Source organism: Ursus maritimus, unplaced genomic scaffold (assembly GCF_017311325.1).
Source record: "Ursus maritimus isolate PB19 unplaced genomic scaffold, ASM1731132v1 scaffold_6, whole genome shotgun sequence".
In the NCBI taxonomy this organism is placed as follows: Eukaryota; Metazoa; Chordata; class Mammalia; order Carnivora; family Ursidae; genus Ursus; species Ursus maritimus.
The window spans coordinates 28,973,992-29,000,717 of record NW_024426774.1 but is presented as its reverse complement, the minus strand read 5'-3'; the positions used below and the strand labels follow the sequence as shown (position 1 = coordinate 29,000,717).

At 40.4% G+C, this 26,726-nt stretch overlaps 2 protein-coding genes and 1 pseudogene across 3 annotated transcripts in view; 2 read left to right on the top strand and 1 right to left on the bottom strand.

Moving 5' to 3' along the window:
- The window catches only part of HEATR5B (HEAT repeat containing 5B), a 102,369-nt gene extending 99,029 nt beyond the window's left edge, over positions 1 to 3,340 (top strand). The window contains exon 36 of the mRNA XM_008700232.2: positions 2,439 to 3,340. Coding sequence (XP_008698454.1) covers positions 2,439 to 2,743 — 305 coding nt within the window. The 3' untranslated portion in view covers positions 2,744 to 3,340. The remainder of the gene's footprint in view (positions 1 to 2,438) is intronic.
- A 2,378-nt stretch (positions 3,341 to 5,718) lies between these two features.
- LOC103671580 lies at positions 5,719 to 7,042 on the bottom strand (annotated as a pseudogene).
- An 11,862-nt stretch (positions 7,043 to 18,904) lies between these two features.
- Positions 18,905 to 26,726, top strand: part of STRN (striatin) — an 89,674-nt gene continuing 81,852 nt past the window's right edge. For both annotated transcript variants that reach the window (XM_040623098.1, XM_040623097.1), the window contains exon 1: positions 18,905 to 19,285. In XM_040623098.1, coding sequence (XP_040479032.1) covers positions 19,052 to 19,285 — 234 coding nt within the window. In that variant the 5' untranslated portion in view covers positions 18,905 to 19,051. The remainder of the gene's footprint in view (positions 19,286 to 26,726) is intronic.

Here is a 26,726-nt window from a genome sequence, read left to right as displayed (position 1 = left end):
TACCCTGACCGGTCCAGTTTTCTCACGCAGCTCACTTTAACCCCTGTACAGTGTTCAGTCGATTTTCACTCTCCTCGGGTATGTTTCTTCCCCTCATTTCTTCTTACATAAACGGATTTAACCTGCATCAGATCTCATTTCTTCAAGAACTGTTGCCTGATTACTCAGCCTACTCTGATCTTTCCTGTCATACAATTTCTTTGGCAATTATAATCAGTCTTATTCTATGGCCTTGTGGTTTTAAGGTAATCACTAAAACTATAAAATCCTAAAGTAATCCTCCACTTTATGAGGCTTTTGAGGAACTCTATCTCAAATGCTTACCATAGGTTTTAACATTTAGTTCTCTAATTGTTTGATGTGCTGGATACCCTTTTCAACAAGGCAGTAACAGCTTTAGGCAGAGATGAATTATATATTTCCTAAAATGCTTAGCACATTTCTAGATACTTGATGGGTACTTAAATAATTTATAATATATTTTTTCCAGTTAATTACTGTTTTTTTTTTTAAGATTTTATTTATTTATTTGACAGAGATAGAGACAGCCAGCGAAAGAGGGAACACAAGCAGGGGGAGCGGGAGAGAAAGAAGCAGGCTCATAGCGGAAGAGCCTGATGTGGGGCTCGATCCCGTAACGCTGGGATCACGCCCTGAGCCGAAGGCAGACGCTTAACCGCTGTGCCACCCAGGCGCCCCCCAGTTAATTACTGTTAAAACCAAAACCTTGCTTTTCAACCTGATGTTGAAAACCTTGTCTGCTTTAGTATGCATAGTGTACTGAAGATAATTTTATATTTATTTGATAATTCATTATATTTTCTATGGAAGTTATTATACAGTACTGTTATAATTCTGTGTGAGGGAAATTGAGCTAAATCTAGGTAATTGGAGGATTCTTGGGACTTTTAAAATATCAGTTTGCTACCTTTTTTCTTCTGAAACTTTGTCATGGAAAAAAATCCAACTGATAAAAACTTCTGAGTGGTTTTCAAGGCAAAGGGTGTTTGTGTTTGTTCATTAATTTGACAAATAGTTATTGAGTGCCTACTAGGTACCAGGTATGTTCTAGTCGTGAAATAAACACACAAAGATCCCTGCTCTCGTGGAGCTTACATTGTAGTGCAAAAACAGAGACAGTGAACACCCTCCCCCCCATGGGTATGTCTGTATCTATTTTGTATATAAATATAAAATTTTGTATAGATAAACATTGTGTACATATATCTATATATATATAATTTTTTAAAAGGTGAAAATGGATATAACTATATTAATTTTGGATGTAGATATAATAGATGCTGAATTAGGTAGGTGCTGTGGAGAAAAAAATAGAGCAGGGAAAGATGTTCAGGGCCAGGATGGGATTAGGGTTCTGGAAAGGTTTCATGATTATTATCATTGTCTTTCTTGACGTCAGTGAGTGTTGTATTCCACGATCCGTATCAGATGCTTCCTGCTCCCCTACAACCTTGGCTGGCTACTGTCATTCTACAAAAATCAACATAAGTTCAAAGTGGAAAAAACATGATTCTTGGTGTCGATTATCAGATACATATGTATATATGATCACATTTTTTAAAAGAAAAATACCAGCTTTAATGAAATTTATATTCCAGGGTGGAATTGTCAAAATGGCAAGACAAAGAGACTAGTAAATGGGATTAAGCTTCCACATAAGTCTTTGTTTAAGGGCTTAGAATTTATGTCAACCAGACATGGGTTCTTGTTTTTTTAACCCTAAACTCTACATATTTGCTTCTTTTTGAGATATTTTTCCCTCACTTACCGTGGGTTTAGGGGGATGATGAAATGGAAAAGAGTTGTATTTCTATTTTAAAAAGAAGGAAATACCTAGTTTTAGATAAATAATAGTAAATGGATGCTGTTCAGGTTTCTGTTTCCTACTCTAACCTCCCTATTCTGAAATACCTTTAAAAATGTCATGGTCTTACTCTCAGAATACATTCCAGCAGATGGCAGTTATAAAGTGCTTATTCCTTTTTACCCTTTTAGCCAGTATTTTTCACTTTTTTTTTTTTTTTTTACATAGGCTCCACGCCTAGCATGGAGCCCAATGTGGGGCTTGAACTCACCACCCTGAGATCAAGACCTGAGCTAAGATCAAGACTCAGATGCTTAACCGACTGAGCCACCCAGGCGTCTCTAGCCAGTATTTTTTTTTTAATAAAACACACTAATATAAATCTAAAATATACAGTCTTAACAAACTTGGTCTCCAACCCAAACATAGCTTGTCATTAAGTAAATATTTACTATGAGTTATGAGTTATTGTTGAGGTCTAAACCCGATTCTGTCTATTTGCCCGTGTTTTATTATGACTGAGACTGCTGTGGTAATTGAGTAATTTTAAAGTTAAAGTGTATTGTACTGACAGATTGTGACGATCTTCAGACTTTACCGTTCTTACCTGCAGGAGTCCAGTTACTCGCCCTTTTGGTTCCCACTTTGATCTCTTACCTGCTGGATGACAACTCTTTTGCCTCAGCAAGCACAGCTTCCAAGGATCTCCATGAGTTTGCGCTCCAGAACTTAATGCGCATCGGACCTCGGTACCCACATGCTTTCAAGACGGTAATGGGAGCGGCTCCTGAGCTGAAAGTGCGTTTGGAAACTGCTGTTCGAGCAAGCCAAGCCAGCAAAGCTAAAGCAGCCACCAGGCAGCCAACCCCTACCGTACATTCTGCACCAACAATTAAGCTAAAAACAAGTTTTTTTTAGTTTGATATTCCATTCATTTTTATTTGTATTGTCAACTGGTAACTAAGTAGTGACAGCCACTGTACCATCCCGGGCGCTAGGCTCTACTTACTTGCGTATGGGGACTGCGCGCTTCTAAGTGGGTTAAGTAAAATAATGCTCATGCCGCTTTCTCACTTGGAAGGAGTGATTGTTTTTATCATGTGGTGGATGTGCTCTCATTTTTCTCCTAGAATGTTTCTTTTTTATTAATTTATTTTTTAAACACTGAGCCATAGTCTCTTAAATTTAAGTGCTAAAAACAATTAGATCATGTAGTTGGGCAGCCTATTGGTATTGTCAGGAAAAAATAGGTCAGTATTCAGCATCTGTCATGAAAAAATTTAATTGAAAAACAAGCAGAATTTAAATTTTGAAGTAACTCAAATAATGGAAAATGTTTCATGGTGTATATAATATGAATAAAGTCACATTTTCTTAGCATTTCTCAAAATGTCCTTACCTTTCTGATAGATCTTTTTACTTTCATATTAGATTACTAAATTATGCTTGTGTGTATTTTAGTTGTTAACTGAATTAAAATTCTCATTGAAAGATCCATTAAAATGTTTCAAATGTGGAATAATGTTCTGTTTTTTGTTTTTTGGGGGTTTTTTTGATGGCTAAAATTTGGCCTTGGTTACGTTTTATAATTACAGTACAGAGCATTGAGTCCTGACTGTGATGGTTAGTTTCTTTCATCAAATATTTATTTAGTGCCTACTGTGTATGAGGCATCAAGCTAAGTCCTGCAGGGCATACAAAAATGAATTCATCATAATTATGACTTTGCCAGTCTTTTGTGCAATGGGAATTTTGCCCTATCAAATAGATAATTGATGAGATGAGCATTTGTCACAGAGTTGTGCAAATTTTAAACACCGAGTTTTACCAGTATTACATAGACTGTGCTATCAACAGCAAGTCACCTTTCTGAATATTCCAGATGCATACCTGTTTATCATCTGCCGCCTACCCGCTCTCATGCCCTTGCCAGCTGGCAGCTCCCGTCCCCTTGCTGGTCTTCCTTGTTCTGTCTTTTAGGCCTCAGAGAGGTGCTTTCTTTCGCCATTGTCTCACTTTCTTTTTTATCTACAGGGTTGTTTTTTCACTTCCAAGTTGCTTTGCCAAAGTTATTCTCCTTATTTCAGGGGAGGTTTTTTTGGTAACAGTTGTATTGAGATGTAATTCAGACAAGATATAATTCACCCATTTAAAATGTACAGTACAGTGGTGTTTAGTGTATTCACAGGGTAGTGCAACCGTCACTACAATCAATTATGAACATTTTCATTACTCCAGAAAGAAACCTCGTGGGGCGCCTGGGTGGTTCAGTCAGTTGAACATCTGACTCTTGGTTTCAGCTCAGGTCATGATCTCAGGATCATGAGATGGAGCCCCGAGTTGAGCTCCATGCTCGGTGGAGAGTCTGTTTGAGATTCTTTCCCTTTTCCTCTCTCTCTTCCTCTGCCCCTCCCCCAGCTTGCACTTGCTCTCTCTCTTTCTAAAATAAATAAATCTTAAAGAAAGAAATCTCATACCCTTTAGCGAACACCCACAACCTTTCCATTTCACCCCAGCCTTTCACTACCACAGATCTACTTTCTGTCTCCATCAGTTCTGCTGTTATGAACATGTAAATGAAATCAGAGAATATGTGGCCTTTTGTGACTGGCTTCTTAGTGGTTTTTTCTTTGTTTGGTTGGGTTTTTTTAGCCTTCAAAAGCCTTTATTGGGGGATAAGCCTAGTTCTAATGGAAAAAGCCCACCTCTGAAAAAGGAGTTGTGGATATGTAAGCTGGTCTGATGTACATTCATGACTTGTACATTCATGGTGCAAAATAAAGACCCTCAAACACAAATGAGTCTAAAGCCACTACAACCCAAAATTATGTGATTCGCTTAGAGGTGCTTATATCAGCTCTTAAAATACAATCAATGTACAGAGAAGCTGCAGCTTCCTCACGATTAACTGAAGCATGTGACCATTAAAAGGGAGGGGGAGGCAAAAAAACGACAATTTAAATAGGGTATAAGGTTCTCCTCTCCACACTATTCAATAAACATATATCCAGAAGGAGAATGAAATAGAATCAATGCCCAGGTGCCTCTCGAAGGGACAAATTTACAACTTTCTAGCACAATACATTTCAGCTACTCTGAGTACACACAAAGCCAGAACTCCCTACATGAGATGCAAAGGGATTATGTCCACCACAGTTTACACCCAGCCCCTGTGTAAGATGCGACTCCAGTATAGTTTGGATCATGTCACTCAGGGCGACAAGTGCCTAGCAACAACACTTATGCCTCGTTAACACTAATCTGTGGTGCATTTTTTTTTTTAAATAAAAATATCTGAAGAGGTGGCACATGGTTGCAACTGCCAGCATGTCACAGCAATTCCAAACTCGGAAAAAGCCCTCCATCCACTGGTCCAGCCTTCTCCCCTATTATACATCTGCCACCAAAGGGGGGAAAACGGTGGACAAGTCCTTTGCAACCACGCCTTGCCAAAGTCAATAAACGAGAGCCTGTCAAAGGCAGAACCATTTTACGGGCAACCTCCGCTAGCTGCAAATTTTTGGTTGGGAAAAGAAGGAGCAAGTCGTGAATGTAAAAAAGAGGTAAGAGTCCTTTTGTCAAGGATTTGGTGACCCAATCCCAGATGCCCAGCTTGGTGCCAGCAGATGCCATTATTCAGATGGAAAAGGAAGAGAAGACACCAAAAAATATATAGTTCTGAAATCTGCAGGTTGATATTTCTTTTTTGTAGCAGTAAGGACTTGAAAGAGAATCATGCAACTTGAGGAACCATTTTTTTCTTCAGGAGTTAAAAAATGTTGTCATGTACCAAAGACTACATTCAGCGTGGGTCAGATCTAACAGCGTTTGCTAGAACTTGGTTGTTAAGCACACCCAGCACCAGGAGGAAACTTCGTCTGAGCAGAGTGGCTGGTTGGACAGGCCAGTGGCCTCTCCTTCATTGGTCCCCAAGCTGAAAGTCCTGTCCCCAGTTGTGTCTCCCACCTCCACCATTCTGATCAGCAACTTGCCTCATGCTAGCAGGGGGCACACCAAATCCTGACACCCCTCCTCTCCTGCTGGGCAGACAGCAGTGCAAAAACAGGTGTGGATAGAAAATGTCTTCGTCCCAAGTCCATTGGGTAGCTGAGCATTAGGAGGAAATAAAGATGTCCAACAAGATTTCCAATGAGCTCATTGGTCACCGAGCCTCCCATGATGTAGTTGAATCTAAGGATAACCCATGGTAAGTAACAGGCCGTAATCTGTGTTCCACACCAAAACCATACAATCCTGTCTCTGTGCAGCGGGGCCTAGACATAAACTACCGACATGATCAGAGGAACCGCCAGCAACTGCACATTCATTGCTAAGCCAGTAATCACGAAGCAAATCCAGTTAAAGAGGAGCAAGAATAATAGCTGGCCTCCCATCAAAAGCTCCTCTTTCNNNNAATACTGATACAGGAAGTAGAAATTGACCGAATAAATCCAGTTCCTGGACCCACAGGGAAATAAAAGGTGGCAGTGATTGCCCTCCAAATCTGGAAGCGATAGAGGAGGGCCTCTTCAGGCCAGAGGAAGAAGGGGGCGGGCTGATGAGACCAGGTTTGCCAACCAGGGTACCGCGACCGTGGTGACCTACCAACAGGGCACGATGGCCGGGATGCTCCTGAAACAGTCCCCGATGCGGGACATCTTCACCGTTTATGTGGCTAGGATGTGCACGGCCGCCCCACTCCCTATCCCCGGCCCCTCACAAGGTCCCCTCTGTGAGTGGAAGGTGTGGAGGAGGAGCGGCCCAAGCCGGGGTGGGGAAGGCGGAGATCCCCGGATGCGGCACGGCCCTTGACCTGATGTTTTTAAGCTTCATCCCCGTGGTAGCATACATTCGTACTTCTTCCCTTTTCTGCGGCTGGATGTGTACCACATTTTGCTTATCCATTCGCCGGTGGATGGACGCTTGGGTTGTTTCCACCTTTCGCCTATTAGAAATAACACTGCTGTGGACAACTGTGCAAGTTTCCGGTGAACGTATGTTTTCATTTCTCTTGGGTATGTACCTAGGAGGGGAATTGCTGATTCAATGATAACTGCCAGACCTTTCTTCAATGCTTGTTTCTGGTTTCTTACACATATAAGCCCTTTTCTCTCTCACCTATTTATGAAGTATAAAGTTTATTTCTGCTTGGCTATTTTCTGCTATTCTTGGAACCTCCCAGACTTTTTCCATCATTTCCTACCTTGAGGTAAACTGCATCACGCATTAACAATGATTCTCTTTCTTTCTCCCTCTCTCCCTGAGTTCCTTCCTTCCCTTCCCTTCCCTTCCCTTCCCTTCCCTTCCCTTCCCTTCCCTTCCCTTCCCTTCCCTTCCCTTCCTTCCCTCTCCCCAGGACTACTTTGTACTTTCTCTAAACTATTCTGAGCCACTGACAACCTAACTTCAAGTTTTCTGGGATAATATTTATAAAAGAAGCTCTGTTTGAAGAATTGTATTTATTAATTTGTTTCACTGCCCAATGCTTGAGATTCTTCTCAAGCTGAGTAATCATACCTATTTGATTCTGAACATCCAGTATCAAGAAGCTAAAAGAGAAGCATCATGACAGCCAATGGATTCTTTCTGAAGCATAATCCGAGCAGTTTTAATTTAAAAAAAAAAATAAATAAAGTATTTTCTATTTACTTTCCAGGTTCTCGTTAATATTGTCCATTTGAATTCTGAATTTAATTAGAGAAAACTAAACTTTGAAGGTCAGGTTTTCCTTTTCCAAATAGGTTCTGCTATCAACTAGGGATAGAACTTCAGAAAACCTACCTTTTGGGGGGTTTTAGCTCCCTCATCTATAAAATTAGAGGAAAACTTACTAGGTATTCTATGATCTTTTGCACCTAAAAAGTCCATGTCTGTGGATTTACCCTGCTTATTTTTTTTTAAAGATTTTATTTATTTATTTGACAGAGAGAGACAGTCAGCGACAGAGGGAACACAAGCAGGGTGAGCGGGAGAGGAAGAAGCAGGCTCCCAGCGGAGGAGCCCGATGTGAGGCTCTATCCCAGGACCCAGGGATCACTCCCCAAGCCGAAGGCAGACGCTTAACGACTGAGCCACCCAGGCGCCCCATGTCCTGCTTATTTTTATCAAGAGAGTGAGTCTTTGGCTGGTCCATTAGTATTAGCACATAATATTATTTAGTCTGATTAATAGTTTTTACATGCATATAAAATAGCTATTATAGGACAGTATAAAATATATTAAATCCAGAGAGCAGTTAAAATATTGCAGATTATCACTCTCAAGAAGAGCTGCCATTTCTGCTGTGCACCAGGCACTGTGCTAGACCCTTTATATCCATTATTACTTTTCATTGAAACAATGCTGACTGAGGTCTGCAATTAGCCCAATTTTCAAAACACATTTAATTATGTGAATCACTACACCTCACATTTTCTTCATTCTTAATTGGAATTTTTAGGTTGTTGCCAGCAATGGCTAGAGTACAGCTGTAAATAAATTTCTTGCCTTAATGCTTTCCATGACATGGATTATTTTAAAAACCTAATTTAGTAATTACAAACCTATTTCTACTTCTAAATTAATAATAATAATAATTATGAAATGTAATTAAATAATTGTGAAATTATTATTTATGGGCTTCACAAAATTTTACTTAAAAATTTCAAGTTTTAATCATAATTTCTTAATCATAAGAAAAATTATTCTGAGCTAAGTTTTCAGTGCTGCCGCTAAACAAATACGTGAGAACCATGCATGCACAAGTGACCGGTACAACTGTTTTGTTCTTTTCTTTCAGGAGAACTTGTTCACAGCCTTGGTCCCCTATCCACAATTCTCAATCTCTTTTTGCCATCGGAATGCATGGGTTTCCATTTCACACACATATAACCCGTTTTCCCTTTTCCCCCCTTGACTTTCAACGTAAGTCAAAAGAATCCAAGAAAATTTAAGTAAGTTTGTTTGGCTTTTCCAACTTTTAACTTCGATTGTTCATTCTTTCTTTTCTTTTATTTTTTTAAGATTTTATTTATTCATTTGACAGAGAGAGCAAGAGAGCACAAGCAGGGGGAACAGCAGGAGAGGGAGAAGCAGGCTCCCCGCCGAGCAGGGAGCCTGACGCGGGGCTCCATCCCAGGACCCCTGGGATCACGACCCCCATCTGAGCCACCCTGGCTTTCTTTAAATCTCTTCCTTCGGGGGCACCTGGGTGGCTCAGTGGGTTAAGTGTCTGCCTTCGACTCGGGTCTGGATTCCAGGGTCCTGGATCCGCTTCTCCCTCGCCCCCCCGCTCTATCTCTCTCTCTCCCTCTCTGGCTCTGTCAAATAAATAAATAAAATTTTTAAAAAATCAATCAATCTCTTCCTTCTTTCTGACTTATTTCCATTTGTATAGGAAAATGCCTCTTATTTGTGAAAAAAAAAAAGGCATGACCTTAATCTTGTCCAATGAGCATAAAAGTAGAGTAAGAGACAAAAGGAAAATAATTTTATACATTATTATAAATCAATTTTAATTATAAAATTTGTATTCACTAAATTTTTGAGAAAATTATCACAATTCACTACACAGACCAAATCACTGCTGATATTTTAGTCTATTTCCTTCCACATTTGTAATCACCCTGAGGTAGGATGTTATTATCCTTCCTCCACCCACTTATTTTATAAGCATTTCCCCCATAGAGTTGTTGTAATGAATATAAGACGGGATAGATTTAGTAATCATCATTTTTTGATCGCTGCTCAATGTGGATGTACCTCTACTGACTTAGCCATTACCCTATGGGGGGACTTGGTTTCTAGTGTTTACATTTTCATCAATAATGCTGCATTGTTTTTTAAAAATGAAATTTTGTAGATTATTTCCTTGGGATAGATTCCTTTTTGGGGGGGGATAAATTCCTTTTTAAAGGGGTTATAAAAATATGACAGATTTTAAATTTTAAGGCAGATTGCTGAATTTTAGAAAGTGATGCTTTTTGAACTAACAGATGTGAAAATGAAACTGGGTCATTGTTTTCCAAATTCCAAGAAAATACCTGGGAATGTCATTAAATCACAAATATTTGGGTATACCTAAACATTTTTGAAAAAGGGCATTCTAGCTGACTGTAAATCGTTATGTAGCTAGGTTAAATCATCATGAGGCTTAACAGAGTTTGGCTGTTTTTAGTAAAAATACGCTAGTTAAAACAAGGAAGGTGACCGTCCTACTCTACCCACTGAACGACCAGTGTGTATGTGTGAGGTCAGGGCTCGGGGCTGGACAATCAGCTTCAGAGGTCACATATCAAGAGCAATGACAGACTGGTGTGTACCCAGGCCAAAGGATAAAGGGGAACTGAGAATAAAGAAGGGCAGCAAGGTCATTCATCTTTAGATGGGTGGACCAGATAGCTGATTGCACCAACAGGTCAGTGTCTCAAGTAAGTGGTCTGCAATCGAATGTAAAAGGAGAATTTCCTAAGAGAGCTGTTAAAAATGATTGCCTGATAATCGTGCATTCCTTGACACTGGACATATACGAGGGGAACTTGAATTCCTGTTTGTCAAAGATTGTGTGGTAAGATCATCTAATACTGTCTCATTCGTTGGACGAGTATTTACGGAACACCTATACGCCAGGCACTGGGAATAAAATAGTGAACGGCCAAGCAAAGAGTCTGCCATGATATGTTTACACTCTACCTGGGGAGAGAGGTAAAATAGTCACAGGTTGTGATAAGTAGTTGGAGGGAATGGTATGAAGAATGGTTTGATAAGGAATAAGCAGGGACTTCTTTTTTCTTTTTAAGTTTTTAAAAATATATTTAAGGAATCTCTACACTCCATTTGGAACTCAAACTCAGGACCCCACAATCAAGAGTTGCATGCCCCTCTGACTAAGCTAGCTAGGTGCCCCAAGGCAGGGATTTCTACATAGGCTAGATCTACATAGACTCTTGTCTGCTCTTCACACCTGAAATGGGACTACCCGCCATTTGTTGTCTCAGAGATTCCTCAAACTCAATTAATTTGAAATCAGATTCTTCACCTCCTTATCTAAAAACCAACATCTCCACTCATGCACTCCCAATAAATAGCACAACTATTTTATCCTCTTATGTAAGACATAAATCTTGGTATCATCCTCGACAGTTGCCACCTTCTCCCTCACTATGCTTAGTTCATCACCAAGTTTCCAAATATCTTGCCAAATCCCTCCCAATCTTTGGTGCCATTATCACCATCCTAGTCCAAATCACCACATCTGGTTGCTCTACAGCAAAGTGGTGGGTGTCGACTCTAGGGTCAATTTTCCTGGGTTGGAGTCTGGCTCCATTATTTATAAGCTGTGTAACCTTGGGTAAGTCACTCGTCCTCTCTGTGCCTCAGTTTCCACATCTGTGAAATGAAAATAACAATACCTATTTTATAGAGTAGCTGTGGATGAAATAAATTAATACTTGCAAATGACCTTAAAAAAGTGCCTGACCCATAGAAAACACTTAAGAAATGTCAGTTAATATCATATTTTCCACACAGAAACTGAGGTGGTCTTCATAAATTTGAATCTGATACCTCGCTGGAAACTCTCCAGTGGCTCACCTTAGCAAAAAGACCCAATTCCTTAAGGTGACCTGCGAGTCCCTGCATAATCTGGCCCCTGCGTAGTTCACCTCCTCATGCAGGTCCCATGGCCATACACTGGTGGCCCTTTCTGTCGTATGAAAATAATATTAGGAGCACCTGGGGGGGCTCAGTCTGTTAAATGTCCTACTCTTGATTGTGGCTTGGGGTGTGATCTCAGGAGTGAGACAGAGCCCTGCTTCCGGCCCCACATCAGGCTCTGTGCTCAGCATGGAGTCTGTTTGTCCTTCTTCCTCTGCTCCTCCCCCTGGTCACACACACTCTCTCTCTTTCAAACAAATAAATAAAACCTAGGAAAGAAAAAAAAAAAAAAGAATGGTAGTACTTACCTCTTAAGGACAGTGTGAGGATGGAGTTAAGACTTACAAAATGCATTTTGTTAGTAAATGCTCAGTAAGAACTGAGTATAAAATGATAATTGTTATTCCTCTTGTTCTTTATGTCAGTATATCGGGCCTCTTTCAAATGCACTATGCACTTTTCTTCCGCAGGTGTTTGAATTTTGCTTAAAAAGCTCCATTTCACCTTCTAACTAATTTTTGCTCTTCCTTCACGTTTAAATCTGGTGCATTCTCATTAAAATGTTGCAGCATTCATTTGGTTATTGCCAATCCTAAAAATGGTATTATTTAAACTATTTAAACAATCTTTTTCTCCTGTAGCAAAGATGTGTGTATTGGCTCCTTAAGCTTGGATACAATCAGCTACGGGTTATAATGTTACACATTATGATTTCATGTGAAAGTGTGTATGAGCTGGTTCAAACCACTCCTCCTCTTGTTACTTCATGTCCTGCAGCTGGGGGGAAATCTGGGAAAGGAGATAACATAGATAATGGTAGAATTTTCCATTACAGAGAACAACTGCAACTGCTAAAATTAATACGTACAGAACAGCAGTAGCATATTGAGGGCCCTTAGGGAAGAGGGAGAGAGATAGACTACATGCAAACACATCAAATCTTGTTTGGAAAAAGTTAAGAAAATAGGGGTCTCCAAAACCTTTAAAAAAAAATTTATTGGACCTCTTTAACCTCAGTCATCTTTCTTGTTTTTCTGGCACAATGGCCAGATTTTTCCCTGTCATGTTTGCAAAAAAAAAATTTTTTTAATTAAATTTAAAAAATAAAATAAAAATAATAATAATGTACCACATTTGAATTCTTCTGAGAGCTGACTTAGTTTATATTTTAGGGCTATCAGATAGGAGTTTTGGGGGGAGGGAAGAAGCTGTTCTGAGCAATTCAAATCTACATGCAGATTGGGTATTTTGTTCTGAGCAAAGGCTCCACGTGGAAACCAGCACATCTCTGTTGCATGGTTGGCAGGAAGAGCCAGCTTACAAAAATGTTCTCTCCCTACCCCAAGTCCCACAACGGTTATTTTTATGTAATGAGATATATGAATTGTTTGAAATTTCGTTCCTGCCTTAGAAATGGGAGTACCATAGCTATTAAAGAAAAGAAGAGGAAGAAGACAAGAACCTTTAGTGTACAGCTTCCGTTCACTGGAGATATTAAAAGAGGAAAGAGTAGAGAGGCAAGGGATGGGGTTGATGGGGAGAAAGAAAAAGCATGTGTTCAAAAACTCACTGAATGTTGCTAGAGGAATAGAACCTTAAGTTGGTCACCATCAATATTCTAAGAAAAGTCTTGCTACAGCTTCACAGCTGTATTATCATTTGTTTCCTGCAGTGTTAGCTATATGGATAGTGAAAGCAATCGTGATTTTAGATTTAAGTATCTCTTCCTCCATGTATCAGTCACTGCAAAATTAAAATTAATTTTAATTTCAAAATGAAATCTTATTTAATTAACTAGTTGATTTTATTAAAATGTGATAAATAAAAGGAAATTCCATTATTATTTATTTCTTAAAGATTTTACTTATTGATGTGTCAGAGAGAGAGCATGCACCCACAGGGGGAGCAGCAGGCAGAGCAGACAGAGGCTGCCCACTGAGCAAGGAGCCCCATACAGGATTCGGCCCCAAGACTCTGGGATCACGACCTGACCTGACGGCAGAGGCTTAATGGACTGAGCCACCCAGGCGTCCCGGGGATTTCGTTTTAAAATGTAAATTAGGCAACTCTCTAATTTCAACCACTCTTCCAAAAGAAAATAATTGTGATAATAATAAATAGTAATAGAGGCAATTTCCCCATCCTATTATGTGACTGTGATGTAGATTAAATTCTTGGACTACAAGAACATTTTCAAAAAATGGAATTCCTTCACTTCTCCATTTGTTACTGGCTGTTTCCCCAAACCAGTCATTTCCAGACTTCAAATCTAGGGAGGAATTTGGAGGCTGAGGAAAGGTAGAAGCAGGGGAGGCAGCAGGGAGAGGTGAGGGCAATCAGGGGGTGGGCAGATAGTAGAGAGGCTGATAAACAGTGGGGCTATCGCACATGTCTGTTCCCCAAAGTTCTCTTCGTTCCAGCAGAGGCCTATCTCCACTCAAGCGATCCATGCCCTGTTCTCTGGCCAGAATTCTGAAAGAGCGATGAGGTTCAATTTGAAGACTTTTCTTGGAGGAGTTAAAAAGTCAGAGACCCAAATAACTGGTCATTTTGGAGAGGTTTTTATTTTTTCAATTAAAAAAAAAAATTAAAGTAACCTCTACCCCCAATGTGGGGCTCGAACTTAGGACTCCTGAGATCAAGTGTCTCAAGAGTAACATGTTTTACCACTGAGCCAGCGAGGGACCCCTGGACAATGTTCGTTTGTTTGTTTAAATACCCACTCATTTAATGAAAAATACAACAAAAAAAGGGGGGGGAGCAGACGACTTGTCATTTTATGAAACTGTAATCCCCATCCCACATAATACACCCAGAGAAACCAAAAAGAGCAAACACTCCAATTATCTAAATAACTGTTCAGCATTTCACAATTTTTCACTTTAAACTGGTTATACCGATACATAAAACAACATTTAGACAGCTGCCTCTGTGCTTGGAAAGGAAACTTCATTTTTTTTGTGCCACAGGTTTTATTAATTATAAAATGAAATGATCAGGAAATCAGCAACACCTTAAGGTCTGAGGTTTAATGGCAAGCAGACACTAATTTTTTTTAAAGATTTTATTTATTTATTTGACACAGAGAGAGACAGCGAGAGAGGGAACACAAGCAGGGGGAGTGGGAGAGGAAGAAGCAGGCTCCCAGCAGAGCAGGGAGCCCGATGCCAGGCTCGATCCCAGGACCCTGGGTTCATGACCTGAGCCGAAGGCAGACACTTAACGACTGAGCCACCCAGGTGCCCCGACATTAACTTTTTAAAGATTATTTTAACTCTGCTTAATTAAAGTTCTGAACAGGGGATGGGGATGAGAAAGAAAAAAGAACAATCATTGAGCCCCCAGCATTTTTGATTCTTCTGTGTTACTCAGTTAGTCTTGTGAACTCTGTCGCAATAACAGCTATCATTATTTGGTTTATGCTATATGTCAGGCACTGTGCTGGGCACTTAACACTTTTCTCTCATCTAATCTTTTTTTTTTTTTAAAGATTTTATTTATTTGAAAGAGAGAGAACACATACACACACATACACACAGAAGCAGTAGGGGAGGGGCCGAGGGAGAAGCAGACTCCTCACTGAGCAGGCAGCCTGATGTGGGGGCCGGATCCCAGGACCCCAGGATCATGACCTGAGCCAGAGGCAGACGCATAACTGATTGCGCCACCCAGGCATCCCTCTCTCATCTAATCTTCACGGTAACTTTATAAGGTAAATATTATTCTCATATTAAAAATGACAGAATCGTGACTAAAAAAGTTTAACCATTTGTCCAAAATTTCTAGATTTGGATAATTGTAGAGTGAGGAATAAAATTGAGGTTCTTCTTTCTCTAGATTGCTCTGGTTATTTGGGGTCTTTTATTGTTCCATACAAATTTTAGGATTGTTTGTTCTATTTCTGTGAAAAGTGCCTTTAGAATTTTGATGGGGACTGCACTGAATCTGTGGATTGCTTTGGGTAGTATGGACATTTAACAATATTAATTCTTCCAGTCCCTAAGCATGGAATAGACTTCCACTTATTTATGTCTTCTTCAATTTCTTAATATCTGGTAGTTTCAGTATACAGGTCTTTCACCTCATTGGTTAAATTTATTCCTAGGTATTTTATTCTTTTTGATGCAATTGTGATGGAATTGTTTTCATAATTTCTCTTTCTGATAGTTCGTGATTAGTGTGTACAAATGCAACATATTTTTGTGTATTGATTTTGTATCCTGCAACCTTACTGGATTCATTTATTAGTTCTAACTTTTTTTTATGGAGTATTTAGGGTTTTCTATATATAATGTCATGAAGTCTGCAAATAGTGATAGTTTTATCTCTTCCTTTCCAATGGATGCCTTTTATTTCTCTTTCTTGCCTAAATGTTCTGTTTAGGACTTCCAGTAGTATGTTAGGTAAAAGTGGTGAGAGTAGGCACCCTTGTCTTCTTCCTGATCTTAGAGGAAAAGCTCTCAGTTTTTCACCATTGAGTGTAATGTTAGCTGTTGTCTTGTCATAGACGGCCTTTATTATACTGAGGTACATTCCCTCTATATCTGCCTGTTGAGTGGTGGTGTTGTTGTTTTCATCATAAATGGATGTTGAATTTTGTCACATTTTGTCAGCATGGTCTATCACACTTACTGATTTGCAGATGTTGAACTATCCTTGCATCCCTGGAATAAATTTCACTTGACAAAGGGTGTATGATCCTTTCAATGTATTGTTAAATTTGGTTTGCTAATATTTTGTCAATGATTTTTGCATCTGTGTTCATCAGGGATATTGGCCTATAATTTTTTTTTTTTTTTTTGGCAAACTTATCTAGGTTTGGTATCAGAGTAATACTGGCCCCATAAAATGAGTTTGGAAGACTTCCTTCCTCTTCTATTTTTTGGAAGAGTTTGAGAGGGTTTGGTATTAATCTTTCTTTGAATGTTTGATAGAAATCACCAGTGAAGCCACCTGGTCCTAGACTTTTGTTCGTTGGGATGTTTTTGATTACTGCTTCACCTTACTAGTGATCAGTCTTTTCAGATTTTCTGTTTCTCCATGATTCAGTCTTGATAGGTTGTACGTTTCTAGGAATTTATCCATTTCTTCTAGGTTGTCCAAATTTGTTGGTGTAGAATTGTTTATAACGGTCTCTTATAATCCTTCGTACTTCTGTGATATCAGTTGTAATATCTCCTCTTTCATTTCTTTTTTTTTTTTTTAAGATTTTATTTATTTATTCGACAGAGATAGGGACAGCCAGCGAGAGAGGGAACACAAGCAGGGGGAGTAGGAGAGAAAGAAGCAGGCTCATAGCGGAAGAGCCTGACGTGGGGCTCGATCCTGCAACGCCGGGATCACGCCCTGAGCCGAAGGCAGACGCTTAACCGCTGTGCCACCCAGGCGCCCCTCCTCTTTCATTTCTGATTTTATTTATTTGAGTCCTCTCTCTTTTTTTCTTGGTAGTCTAGCTAAAGGACTTAGGGGTTCTTAAATAGCTACCATTACATTTAATTACGCTTTCTTGTGTGTTATGAATTTATTTCAGGAAATTGTCAGACATGTCTTCTATTAGAGTGAGGAAAAACGTTTTAACATTCAGAACTTGTAGGAGTACTTAAGTCTTTCAGATGAAAAAATATGCCATTGTAGCATTATTGTCGCTTTGGTATTCTGGTAGGTCTGATAAGTAAGAAAGCAAGTAACACCTTAATGGAAAGATCAATGAACTAGCAGTCAGAAATTCTGGTTTCTAGTTTTGGCTGTGCCATCCACTTAAAGCCTCATTGTGGACAAGTCTCAACTTCTTTGGACTTAAGTTTCTTGAGCTGTAAAATGAGAGGACTGGGCAGTGTCTCAAAGGACACTTACAACCAGACTAATTTATGACACAGGGAATTTGGCCAAGCCTGGATCTAACTTTTATTATAATGAAGAATGAATTCATGAAGCAGAAACATTCAATAAGTGAGAAAAGAGAGCTTGCCATCTTTATTTGCAACCAGGGCAGATACAGTGTTTCCTGTCCTTTCCACAAGTAGCCATGGGAAGGGAGGGGTTGGGGGGGGGGAGGAGAAGGGAGGAACAGGATGTCCTTCCCTGACATGTCAATAACCTGCCTAAATCTTTAATTTTTTTCATGGCCATCGGGTCTGATATTCCAGAAGTCCATCCCGCAAAACAGAAGAATTACTAATAACTTGTTATGAGGACAAAATAAGTGCTTCATTTCATTTTCCTTTGTTACATTTTTTTTTCAGGTGCCTTCCTTTCATTATTGTTGTAGTGTGAATTTATAGTGACATAATTTCAGGGACTTCGAAGGATAATATTTGCAGAGAAACACTTGAAAGGACTTCGGTGTGTCTTTGGTAGGCTAATATTGCTGCGAGTTTGCAGGTGAACCTGGACAGAAACTGGAACCGGGACAGGTGAAAAGGGAGAAGAGCCTGGATACCTAAGACAGTTCTAGGGAAGAGAAAAGGACTTTGTTCTTTCAGGTAGTGTTGATTTAAGGCACTGTGAGAATTGGTTATATACTTGCCAATCTCCTTTTGATGACAGGAACTGTGTCATTTATCTTTATATCCCCAGCGACAGAAATAACTGACAATCAAATATTTGTTGAGTTGAACTGAGTATAAACTGCGAGGGAAAAGGTAGGAAAAGGGAGACCGAAATAGCAGCCTTGGATATCTTAAACTTTACCGGATTTGGATTTACTGCAAGATTGACTGCAAGGGAAAGGGACTTCAGGCTTATCAGTGTTTCAGTTGCAGTGCCAACAACCCAGAATTTAGAAGCTGAAAGGGGGCTAGTCTAGGAGAGTTGATCAGAGTTCCTTATTAGTGAAAACTGATCAGGCAACAGGTTTGGAACCCCGAAGAGAAAAAGAAAGGGAGGAGCGAGAGCGATAAGCAGATTGCCAAAACTGAGGAGTGTCTACGGCCAGAGAAAACACTGAAGTCGGAGCCAAAGGGAGAGGGCTGAGTTCCAACTAGCTGGAGGATCCGGGTCCAAGAGCCTGACCTCCGAACGTCGCTTTGAGCTTGTTTCTTAACAGAACTACCAGGAAGCCCTGAAAGATGTGCAGCTCAGTCTGGTATCTTGGCGCGACAACTTCCGTGTGTGTGTGTGTGAGTGTGTGTGTGTGTGTGTGTATGTGCAACAGGGCGCGCCGCCCGAGAACTTCCGTGTGCGAGGGGGACTGGCGCATTGCCCGCCTGCACCCGCCGGGCGGGTGAGGAAACCCGCGCTCCCGGCCCAGCCGGCCCCCACCACTGCGGGCAGGGGCGGGCCGGGGCGGGCCAGGGGGCGGGGCTGCGGCCGCGCCCGAGCCGCTGGCAGCCCCACAGGCCGCCGCTGTCGGGCTCGCCAGCGCCACGCCCCGCGACTACATTTCCCAGCAAGCCCCGGGCCGCCCGCGCGCCGCAGTTGACCCATTTCCCGGCCCGTCCCGGGCTCGGCCGGCCCCCGCGCCCAGGCGGCTGCTCCCTGCTGACTGGGGTGTGGGCGGGGAGCGGCGGAGGCAGGAGGAGGCGCTGCTGGCCGCCGCCGCCGTTGCCTCCGCTGCTGGGCGCCTGGGCAGCTCCCGGGGTTTCTGCGGCCGCCATGGACGAGCAGGCGGGTCCCGGCGTCTTCTTCAGCAACAACCACCCGGGCGCCGGCGGTGCCAAGGGTCTCGGGCCTTTGGCGGAGGCTGCCGCGGCCGGCGACGGGGCGGCTGCGGCGGGGGCGGCGCGAGCCCAGTACAGCCTCCCTGGGATCCTGCACTTCCTGCAGCATGAGTGGGCCCGCTTCGAGGTTGAGAGAGCCCAGTGGGAGGTGGAGCGGGCGGAGCTGCAGGTAAAGACCCTCCCGGCCTGGCCCTCTTCATCCCGCCTCTTAGCTCCCTTCCGCCCCGCCCAGGACCCTTCCCCCTCCCCCCTTCAGCCCCCGCTCGTCCCCTCCCCCTTTGCTCCCGCACATCCCACCCAGAACCGCGTCTCTTTACCCCCTTCACCTTTGCCTTTCGCTGACCCCACTTCCTTGACCCGGGTTCCCACTCCCGCCCTTGATGCGTTGTTTACCCTCCCCGCTCCTTTTCGTCTGCTGCTTCCCACTCTTAACTCAGTCTCTTTCCAACTCTTTTCCCGTCCCACATTTTAGGTCGTCCCTTTCAGTTTACTAATTGGGTTGACAGTAGTTTTGAGAGATGTCGAGCAAATCATCCTCTGCTCTAGTGAGTCCCATCCTAGGTCTAGAGATGTTCCCTGCGAAAGGTGTTGGTAGTTGGCTCCTCTCTCTGAAAGGAGGGTGATTAAAGACAGCAGAAGTTAATGTACGTGGGGCCTTGACTTTAAGCGAGAAGCTGATGTTGGGCGAAAGTATTATTAGGAATATCAGCTCCTTTTTGATATATGTAAATGTTTTTTCTCTTTCCTCTTCCTTACCCCTCCCGGGTTTCTTTCAGGTATTTCAGATTCATGGATTTTGAATGAAGGACTTAGTTGATCTCAGGTGATGGTTCAGAGATGGTTTCCAGTTCTCAGAATCTGAAACTTCCCAAGGGTTAATTTTATGTCCAGGGTTTTGTGAGGTTGATTTGTACTTTGAAAGGAACTAAAAGGGACTTTAAAGTTGGTTACATTTCCTTGCATAATTTGCAAGATAAAGTATATCCTGGAAGGAGCTGTTGGGGCTCATAGAAGAAAGTGAGGCTGATCTTTACTGGCCATTCTGAATTGCTAAGTAGGTTTCAGTGGCTGTTCTTAAAACTTCCAAGGCATACACCAATTTCACAAGGAGCTTAAAGAACTGAGTAGCTGTGCCTTTCTGTTTTACTGGCTAATCCTGTATGCTCATGAAATCCGAGTATAGTTTTGGTTGGTGAAACACTTGAAGTTAAAATGCTACCAGTGTGTCCCTTTTTTTGGTAACATGTATTTTCTTTGGCACTTAAAAAAAGGAGAAATCTGTTAAATAGAATCATGTGCTGGAACAGGGTGCTTTGGCGTGGTGGAAGTGGCTGTGGAAAGAGGGAGTAGATAGCGTTGTAGTACCGGCTGTGCTTGCTTCTAGCTCTGACCTTGAGGAAATCCTTTCGCCTCTCTGAACTTCAGTTTCATCTTTTATTTATTCAGTACATTTATTGAGTGCCAGTTGTGTGCCTCTACGCTTTGAGATGAACAAAACCGACAGCAACTCTGCCCTCATAGAGCTTACATTTTAGTCAGCAGTCAGCAAATCCAAGTATATAATACATTGGACCATAGTGGCAACTTGGATGAGAAAAATAAATCAGGTACAGGAATAGAGTGTGATAGGGGCAGCTATTTTATTTTAGATCTGGTGTTTGAGGAGGGCATCTGGGAGGAGTTGAATGAAACAAGGCATAACCCATAGTTATTAAAATTTTTTCTCATTCTTTATTTCTACAGTTGTATGTTTATATTCTTCAGCAACTTCTTTTGATTCCTTTTATGTACTTCAGTATCTAGTCTATGGATATTTTTAATTTTTCTCAAAATAAATCTGACCATGTCTGTATAAATAACAAGCAGACTTAAATGTTTCATTCAGATTTATTAATAAAGCACTCTATTAGCACTGCATTCTGTAACTGAGTTTGTGGATTTCAGGCTTCAAGGAAGAGTGAAAGGCAGGCTTTAACTTTAACATTGTTCAGGTGTGGAGAATGATTTTTGTATGTGACTGCTTAAATTTTAATTTCTAGTTAAGGGAAGGTGAGTCACACTAATTTGGTTAAAAACAAACAAGATAATAATTCTTCCCTTCTTACTTGTGGAGGTTTGGGAACTTCCAACTCATCTCACCCCTTGTCTGATCTCCCAGTGCTCCCCCTCCACTCCTCAGTTTCAACTTTTCAGTTTACCTGTAATTAATTGTAGTCACTCTTCAGTTTTGCACGCACGCACGCTACTTCCCAGGTTATTTGTGGCAAATGTTAAAGCTCAGGTAGGTTTCCCATTGGTGCTCATCACATTGATGGCACTACATTTTTACAGTGTCTTTTGGTTTGTGCTCACATTTATTTAAGCATCCATGGAGAAACGTCAAACATTAAAAATGTGTCATATTTTCCAAACAGAACAAATATTATGTATTTTTGTTCTGCTTTTGTTTTGTATTTTGCAGGAGAGAGTTGCAGGAATCTCACAATTTAAAATATGTTCTTAAAGTCATTTCATCAGCATCATTAAATTTGAACGTATCACTTCATTTTTCTTTTGCCGTTGGAATTTTTGTAAAACAACTATAGGAAGGAAGAGTTGAATGAATGATGATGAAATTTGGATTAGTTGGCGTCCCCCTTTTGATTTTTGAATCTCTTCTTAAGTCATTAACACCAAAGTCAACAAAAATACCTTTAAGATTAAGCCTAATTTGTCCCTTCAGGAACCTGTCCGTCCTGCTCTTTCAGGTTGCCAGGGCAGAGTTGTGCAAGGCAATCCAAGCTCTCATCTACCTGGCCTGCCTCTTCCACTTCCTCCCTTCTTCAGGTCTTGGGAGGAAGGAACCAGCTACATTGTGCCGCAAACTTGTCATTACCCCCACTCCTTGCCCATTTTGGTTAATGTAGAATTCTCTTTATTTTTGATAATCTCCCTCCCACCTCATTACCACCATTCAGATGAGAATAGGTAACTCATGGGAAAAGAATGGTTAGGATTATTACTGAGCTTTATATTTGTGAAAGGAAATGGAGTTGGAATACTAATCATAACATTTGAGAGAATTTTCTATATGTGAGACATTGAACTAGATGACGTCAAAAGAGCATGCAGTCTAGTTGGAGTCATAGTACAAGCAAGATGCAGAAAAATCAGTATTTATCACGTTGGGGGCTTAAATTTTCTTAGACTAGTGTAAAAGAGGAGAGCTAGCAGTGACTGGGGAGAGTAGCAGAAAGAAAGAACTTTATGAGGTAATGAGAACCTGTTTGAAAATTACTGACATAACAGAAAGCAAACATGTAAATAATAAAATTTATTGGCCCTAGATTTTGGGGGTTGAGTGTGGTAGGAGAGGCTCTGCTGTTGACCTGCAAATGCTAAAATTGTGTGAAAAAGGTCATATGATTGAGTAGCTTAGGGCATGTGGTGTAGAGACTGTATACTGGAGTATTTATTAATTTGGATTTTGGCATTATTGATTTATATTTTCATTCAATAAATGTCAGTCACCCGTTTTATGCCTGCTCCTGTTCTAGGCACTGGAGAAACAAGAATGATTAAAGTAGATCCTTCCTTCATGAAACTTAAATTCTGGAGGAAGGCAGACAGTAATAAATAGCTATATACATAAAATGTTAGGTGGTAGCGAGCACCACGATAACATGGTGTAAGTGGGATATGAAATGCTTGAGAGGGTGAAGTGGGGAAGAAAGGCTTAACTGACGAGACGCCATTTGAGTAAGACTTGAGAAAAGAGCTTTGTAGGCCTAGAGAACAGTGGGGGGGGGGCATACGTGGAATGTTTGAGGAATAATGAGGCACGTGTGGCTAGAGTGGAGGAGAAGAATGGAAGAAATGTCAGAGGTACTGGGTCTTGCCCATTGTAAGGATCTTAGATTTTACCTCCACCAGATGAGCAACTGTTGAAATGTTTTGGGTAAAGGAGCAACACCATCTTTAAAAGGAACCCTTTGCAAGGATTTAGAATATACTTAGAGGGAAGACAAGAGTAAAAGAATCAGGGAGTCTTGTTCGGGGCTGTTTTAATAATCCAGGCTGGAGATAAGTTAAGGTGGTAGTGATGAGATAGGTGAATATATAGTTTGGTACATATTCAAAGTGTAATGGATTCGAATACATTTTTGAAGGTAGAACCGACAGATGTGCTGAAGAATAGAATGTGAGGAAAAGAGACTCATGTATGACTCAATTATTTTGACTGAGTAGCTTCATAGGACTGTTAAAATTTACTGAGCATTTAGATGGATATAGCACTTAAAATGACAGTTTATTTTGTGTTGCAACTACGGTGAGAGACAACATGGCATAGACCTGCTTTAAATCTTTTCTGTAAGACTGCTTTACTTTATGGCAATCATGGCAAACAAATTCTGACCTTTGAGAGCCTTAGTTTCCACATGTACAAGGTGAGGATAATAAACTACCTTGTGAGGATTAAATGAGATGTTTTAAAATATCTCAGAGGCTGGCACATAACACGAAGTAGGTACTGAATGAATAAATGGTAGCAAATACGTGATGTTACATTTGCATTCTTTTTTATGTCCTTGTCTCCAGAGAAAAGCATAATCTTTGCTCGTGAACTCTTCTAAGGCTACAGCACGGAAGTGCCAGCCTGGACCAGGCAGTCTAATATTCCAGGTCTGATGGTGGCGCTAAGGGACATTTCACGGGAGTGAATTGTTGCCTTCAGTGTCAGCCTCACAATACTGATTATGTACTTCACATGTATTTGCTTTCCTTGTAACTCAATATGGTCTGTTATCTTGGAATTTGTGTAAATTTTTCTGAGTGTGTTTATCTTAACCTTGCATGATGTCTTGGGTAACAAATCATATACATTTACTAACCACTCTGTAAAACTAATCTTTGGTTTTATTTGACTCTTTAAACCACTTCCTTTGAACTTGGAGCAGGTGAACCCCACTGTGGTACGGTATAATTTTGTAAACAGGATCATTTTTCATTCTATTTATATCCTTGATAATTTTATAATCTTTATATTTTAGAAAGATTGTAGAGGTCTTACTCTTTTAAAACGTATCCTACTGTTTGTCACTTTAGTTCGAATTTCTCGGCTATAGCGCAGTCTTAGAATAATCTGGGGGAACTTTTAAAAATATTGATTTCCTGGACTCTACCCCAGACCAATTAAATGCGAATCTTAGGATATAGGGCCCCTGGTATTAGTATTTTTTTTGAGCTCCCTGGTAGTCCTTATATGCAGCAAGGATTGAGAACCACTACTTTAGTTGTTTTCTTCTGATTTTACATGTATAGTTTGATGATTTTGACATGTATTAATATTCCAGATATAGATGGCTTTTTATAGAATTCGGGATATAATTTCTATTATTCTTTCTGATGATAGCTAGCATTTTATTTTTAGCCAGTAGAATATTATAATTTGATTCACCTCCCTCTGACTGAGAGAGATAATGATAGAGTAATCTTTGAGCTGGAATGAACTTTGGAAAAAATCAGCTGCAACTTTGTTTTGCAGGTAAAGTGAGGCCCACAGAGAGGTTGAATGACCCAAGAATGAAATAGGTTTTATACAAGCTGTCACTTAAATCGCCAGATACCTTTTAAGTTTTTTTAAAGCCCTTTCGAATACATTATCTTGCTTGATCCTTAGAACTTTCTGAGGTAATCAGTCACACTAATGCTTATCATTTTTCTTCTCATTTAAAACAACAGACATGGAGATTTTACTCTGTCTGCCTGTTTTCTAGCTTATTTTATTGGCTACATTTAATATTTTGTCTTGACTTTGGTGTTCTGTAGTTTTATTATGATGTATTGGGTATAGATTTCTTTTTGTTTGTGACTTTGCTAGGCTCCTTAAAAAATCCACAAAATCCTCAGTCATCTCTTTAGATTTCTGCTCTATCCTGTTCTCTTTTTTTGGGGTGGGGTCTCTGATTACATGTACTTTAGACCTTCTTTATCTATTCTGATTTATCTTCCAGTCCATTAACTTTCTCTTCAATTGGATCTAATGTTTTAAAGCCATCCAGTGAGTTTGTAATTTTGATTATTATTGAAGTTCAGTTTGGTTCCTTTTTGAATCTGCTGCTGGATCTTTTCTTAATAGTTTCCTGTTCCCTGAAGATATTTTCAGGTTGTCTTTTATTCTTAAAAAAAAAAAAAAAATTATTTATTTTTTATTTATTTTAGAGAGTGAATGTGTGTGAGCTGGTTGGGGGAGGGCAGGGAGAGGGGCGGAGGGACGGGGAGAGGGAAGGAATCTCAAGTATACTTGACTCTGCGCTGAGCATGGAGCCAGACATGGGGCTTGATCTCAGGACCCTGCGATCATGACCTGAGCTGAAACCAAGGCCGGTTGCTTAACTGCCTAAGCCACCCAGCCGCCCCAAGTCCTCTTTTATTCTTTAAACCTAGTAAGTATAGTTATTTTATAGTTGTTATCTCTGTACTTCCTGTATGTGAGGTCTTAGAGGTACCTTTCTATGATCTCTTGTTTTTGCTGGGTCTTGTTCATGATGGCCTGTTTGTTTGTATGCATAGTTATCTTCGTGTGCTGCTCACTGTCTTGAAAAAGTGTTAAGACTAAACCGAGGTCTCAAATAAAGGTATCTTCTTCAGAAGTTCTTCTCATTTGCTTCTGGTAGCTTTTTGGAAGCATTACCAATCCAGAACCATTTAAAATAAATTCATTGCTTGAATTTGGACCACCCCGCTGATGCAAATGTTTGTTGCAAATACATTTGAAGACCAGTGTACTTCACCTTTGCCTTGAAGGTATAAGTCCCTTAGGTCTTAGCTAAATGTGGGTATATCACCTGTTAGACTTTTCACTCTGGATGGTCCTGGTCTTTGATTTTTGCCCTTTGGGTCTTGTAAGGCTGTCCAAACTAAGGTTCTGATTTGTTCTGATTGGCCAGTACCCAAAGGGCAAAAGTGGCATTTGTTCTCTTACCTCACTCGGTATTCATTTTCACTTCAATTTTGGTCAAATAATTCCTTACTTCTTATCAGCTTTGCCTTTTAGATGAGTGTGAAAGTATTCTGTCCAGAATTTTTAGCTGTTTGCAGTAGAAGAGTTAATTTAGGGCACTATCTTACTTTCAAAAACTGATAAATAAGAGTGGCCCAGTAATTATTTGTGGAGAAATATCATTGATAATACTTCTTTATTAAGAGATGCCCTTATTTAGCCGTAAAGTTTATTTACCATCTAAGTCTACTTCTCTTTGAGTTCCAGTGGTAGGAGAGGAGACTACAGCTTTTCTCCAAAATCTTGGTAATATAAGCAGAATTTAAAACAAACAAACCCCTTTACTAATCCAGTCTTTGAAAGGTGTTTGGAAGTCCAAATACTCTGGACTGATTTCCCTTTGTCAGCTTATTATCTACTTGATGCCAGCCATGCTTTTTGATTTATGAATGTTATTAATGGTATCTAGTTTTCAATTCTGGGCCATTAGAAATAAACTTGCCGTTGGGATCCTTGGAGTTTCTTGCTTTGGTGGTCCATTTGACAAAACAAACTATTGCCTATCATAATATGGCTATGGAAAGTATGGGCCTTAACTCCATCATTTCTAGTATATAATTTTTCTGAC